This window comes from Mus caroli, chromosome 7 (assembly GCF_900094665.2).
Source record: "Mus caroli chromosome 7, CAROLI_EIJ_v1.1, whole genome shotgun sequence".
NCBI lineage: Eukaryota > Metazoa > Chordata > Mammalia > Rodentia > Muridae > Mus > Mus caroli.
The window spans coordinates 14,933,230-14,937,954 of NC_034576.1; the positions used below are offsets into that span (position 1 = coordinate 14,933,230).

A 4,725-nucleotide genomic window follows, 5' to 3' on the forward strand; every position below is an offset into this window, starting at 1 on the left:
TGGCTCAGTGGTAGAGCCCCTGCCTAGAATCCCCCAGTGAGGAGCTGGGGGCGTGGCTCAGTGGTAGAGCCCCTGCCTAGAATCCCCCAGTGAGGGGCTGGGGGCGTGGCTCAGTGGTAGGGCATGTGTGAGGCAGAGTTCAATCCCTAGTACTAATAAAACTGAGAATGTGCTGTGAAGAGGAAACAGGGCTGTATTCCAGAAGACATCAGGTTAGACACAAGTCCTTGGCCTGCTCCCACATGGCATGGCTCCAGGTCATGTCAAAGGGGCAAAGGTGACCCAGGGCCAAACTACTAGGGCTCTTTGTTAGCACTTTGTTGTTAAGATTTTTTTTTAAAGATTTATTTATTTATTTATTTATTTATTTATTTATTATATGTAAGTACACTGTAGCTGTCTTCAGACACCCCAGAAGAGGAAATCAGATCTCATTACAGGTGGTTGTGAGCCACCATGTGGTTGCTGGGATTTGAACTTCAGAAGAGCAGTCAGTGCTCTTAACCACTGAGCCATCTCTCCAGCCCTTGTTGCTGTTAGATTTCTTCATTTTATTTTACGTGTTTAGTGTTGTGCCTGTAAGAACCTGAGTGCTTGGTGCCCATGGAGGTCACAAGAACACATCAGATTCCCTGGAACTGGAGTTAGGAAGCATTGGGGACCGTCACATGGTGCTGGGACTTGGACCCAGGCAAGAGACACGGTTGTAGCTGGCATCAAGCTCACTGTGGAGTCAAGTGTAACTCTGAACACTTGTTCCTCATGCCTCTCCACCTTCAAAATGGTGGGGCCACAGGCCTTTCCCACCACGTCGATTCTTACATGTTTTGTTTCTGTATGTGTATAAAGTGTTTGTCTGCATGTATGTCTGTGCACCATGTGTGTGCCGTGCCTTCAGAGGTCAGGAGGGAGTTGTCAGCATCTCCGAAGCTGGAGTTATAGATAACTAGGAACCACCTTATCAATACCAGGAACTGACCCCACATCCTCCGCAAGAGCAGCCAGTGCTCTTGACCACTGAGACAACCCTCCAGCCTCACTGTTTTGTTTTGTTTTGTTCAGACACGGTCTCCTGAGGTCCGGGTTGGTTGGCTTCTAACTCGTGGCCATCCTTCTGCTTCAGCCTTAGAAATGCTCACTCGTCCCTTCCCTGGTGCTAAGATTATAGGTGGAAGTCACTTTACCCCTGCATTACTCTATGTTTTGGAGTCGGGAAGTCTGAGCTTCCTGCATGGTAGGTGAGCATGTCCTCAACCCAAGCCCAACTTCCCTTAGCATCCTCCATTCCTGAATCAAGAAGGGCACTTAAGGCAAGCCCCTGCCTCCATCCCCCCGTCCCCATCCCCTCCCCAGTACCACTCTGCAACCTACCAAGTATGACACCCAACCCTCCTGGCTCCAGGGACCCCTGGGATGTGGCCATCTCCCACTCTCCACTCAGAGAGTCCATACACAGGGAAAAATACAACACCCCAAGGTGGCACCCTCCCCCCTCCAAGCAGTCTCCCTTACCCCTGCCTCTAGGGCTCACTGGCACTGAGCCAAGGCGGCTTTGATGGCGGTCACCAGTTTCCGGAACTTGCTCTCTGTATCCACATAGCCATCTCCTCTCTGAGGAGCAGAGAGGAGAGTTGAACTAATCTCCACACACCGACCAACCCACACTGACCGCCCCCCACCCCCCAGGCAGGACTCGGATTTACCTTCTTGGAGTGGACCAACTTCCCGGCTACTGTCACTTCAAAGAACCCGGTGACCTGGGGAGTCCCCTCGCCACACTGAGAAAATAAGGCATTAAGACGGGGCTAAGATGACCTCTCAGGGATACTTTCTCCATCACATCCCAGGGAGTGAAGAACATAAGGCAAAAGGATAGAGAGGATTGGCCTAACCCATTCCCACTGCCTCCCAGTCCCAAGGGACAAACAAGGCACGTCATGATCCTATGCCCATTCTAAGACTCACAATGTCCAGGCATCCGGGGAACTCATGTTCTAGCTTCTCCTTGAGCTGGAGATACTGGAGACAGGGTACAGGGTGGGGGTGGGGTTATCACAGCCAGGCCCAGCAAACCCTCCTACCCTACCTACCCTGACCTACTTCACTCACCTTGGGCTTATAGCCTCAAGCTCCACTGTCAGGTGAATCCAGGGTTGTGGCAGCCGACCAAGACAGCATGGATCCAAGGCAGGACAGGTACCCAAGGGAGGCAGGCAATAGCAGTGCGATGAAGGTAAAGAGAGACAGAGATCCAGATGAGAACGCAGAGGTAACAAAGACCCTCAAGGACCCTCATACAGAGAGATGTGTGCGACAGTGCAGAGATACAAAGAAAGCCCACCCCAAACAAGAGAGCCAAGATGGAGAGGAGGGATGGCAAAGAGATCACAGGTTCCACATTGAGATGCCAATGGGGAGGGAAACAGGGAAGTAAATTAGGACAAATGCTGCCTCAGTAGAATCTCACCCACCCACTCCCTCCCCTCCCCCGCCTGGCTGTCACTCAGGAATCCAAGCTCTCTCCAGCACCCAGTACAAAACATAAGCTCCCCAACCCCATGTCCCCTACCTCAGGCCATTTTGTGCCTGGAATCTGGTGCAGTGGCCTCATGAGAGCCTCAATTTATCAAAGCAGGCTGTTGAAAGACATCCTGATAACTAGGGCCTGATCAGACCCCTCAAGGGGGTTGGGAGGGAGGAGGCCACACCCAGCTAGGTGGACCACGGACCCCAGATTCAAGTTACAGGGTTATCGGTAGTAGGACCTCAGGCTGGCCCTGCCTCATTTCCAGCCTCAGTTTCCTCCCCTGTAAGATGGAGACAGAATGGCTGGAGAGCCCCTCAATGGACTTCAGGGGTGCGGAATCCATTCAGCAAGCACTTATTAATCACTTACTGCAAGCCAGCTGAGTATCAGATGCAGATGGAGAAAAAGTCATCAAGAGAAAATAGGTGGTCTTTCTACGCCTGCCTCTAGCAGGGGCACAATTAATAGTGCTGGCAGGTAGCTAACCAACATCATCACCTCCTTCACACTACAGAAGGGGAAACTGAGGCCAGAAAAGAACTGGGGTTAACAGCACCGGCACTCACTGATCAGAAACCAGTAAGAGTTTTTTTGTTTTGTTATTTGTATTGCTAGGAACCGAACCCAGGATCTGGTGCATTTCATGCAAACACTCTACCACTGAGCTACATCCTCACCCCTACAATCTATCCCATATTACTTTTTCTTTTGGGGGCACAGGGTCTTACTACATCACCCTGGCTGCCTCTAACAAGCAGCCTGGCTGGCCTGGAACTATCTACCTGCCTCTACTTCCGAATGCTGGGATTAAAAGTGTGCAACAACACCACCACTCCGTGGCTCAGTTCGCCCTTTTCATGTACACACTGGGAGGTGCGACCACTGTTAACTCACACTACAATCCAGGTACAGGACATCCCCAGACCTCCCAACAGCGCTTATGAGTAAACCCCCAACTACACCACACCTTGTGTTCTCTAACTCATGCCGCTCAGTGAGGGGGAAGGGAAACGGCCTGTCGGGAGGTAAAGGTCCCCAGAGAAACCCGATACTACCCTTCCCCTCCCCTCAGCGCTGAGTCACGTGTTCAAAGTGGCCCCAAGTATCAGTTTCCATTTTCACTGGTGAGATGTCACTCAGATGTCAGATGCCAGGGATCGGGCTCAAGTCTCTGTTACCTCCATCCCACCCGCTTGGAAATCCCTCCCTTTGGGTCTGAAATACAGTCATCGTACTCGGTCACCAGACCCTGGAAGATAGGGGGAGGGGCAAAGAAAAGGGTGGGGGAGGGTCTCCTGGCACAAAGGTTGGGGAGCAGAGAAAGGGCACAACGAGCCGGGAGCAGGAAAAGGGGGAACTGCAGTCACCCGGACTTACCAATACACGACTCGAACGGCGAGCGCCATAGCTGCACGTCGCATCCCCGCACAACACGAGGACCCGACCCACAAGCAACAAGGACCTCAAGCTCTGAGCGTGGGGCCGTGCGCACAGCCGACTGCCTCACGAGTCAGAGCAAACCAAGTGCGGGGGTGGGGGGTGGGGGGTGGGGGGTGGGCAGGGCTACGGGAGGACCGAGGTTCCGGAGCACGGCGGGGTCTGTGGCCAGGGGCGCGAACCTCAACGCAAGACTCCATGATATCTTGATATCTGGGGTTCTCTTGATATCTGGGGTTGTCTCCATAAACAGCTTCTCTGGGACCAGTAACCTGAGAGCCCCTCGCCGTCCCTTCTCTGTGCCATAATGGTTCAGTCCTCAGGGCGGTGGCTCGAGGCAGAGAATTGGTTGAGGCTGAAGTTCAGTTACAGAGTGGCTGAGAGGGGCTGGGCAGGGAAATTGACGCGTTGGGAGACAGGCAATTGGGATGGATCCCTCCTCCCAAGCGCTAAATGGACCAGACTAAATGGACCTTAGGTCTGAAAAACTGAAACTAGGAGTCCCAGTGTGCGCTTTAGGTCCAGCTGTCTCACCACCGACAGACCCCCTGCGCACCCCCAAAACCATGCAACCCCTCTTTTTGCGCCTTCCCGCTCCCTTCCAGCTGCCTTCCAGCAAAAGGATCTATAGAAAGTCCTGTAATGGGGCTTGGACTGTAGCGCAGTTGGTAGAGAATTTGCCTACCATGTATAAAGCCCTAGTTTGGGTCCCTAGCACACCGTTATCCCAGCATTTGGGAAGAGGAAACTGAAGGACTGAG

At 52.8% G+C, this 4,725-nt stretch overlaps 1 protein-coding gene across 1 annotated transcript in view; it reads right to left on the reverse strand.

Annotated features, from left to right (window-relative positions):
* Selenow (selenoprotein W) overlaps positions 1 to 4,027 on the reverse strand; it is a 4,988-nt gene extending 961 nt beyond the window's left edge. The window contains exons 1-5 of the mRNA XM_021167793.2: positions 3,905 to 4,027; positions 2,110 to 2,134; positions 1,966 to 2,019; positions 1,704 to 1,778; positions 1,513 to 1,611 (exon numbers count right to left, since the gene is read on the reverse strand). Of these exons, the coding sequence (XP_021023452.1) occupies positions 1,528 to 1,611; positions 1,704 to 1,778; positions 1,966 to 2,019; positions 2,110 to 2,134; positions 3,905 to 3,948 (282 nt within the window). The 5' untranslated portion in view covers positions 3,949 to 4,027 and the 3' untranslated portion in view covers positions 1,513 to 1,527. The remainder of the gene's footprint in view (positions 1 to 1,512; positions 1,612 to 1,703; positions 1,779 to 1,965; positions 2,020 to 2,109; positions 2,135 to 3,904) is intronic.
* Positions 4,028 to 4,725: the final 698 nt, after the last annotated feature.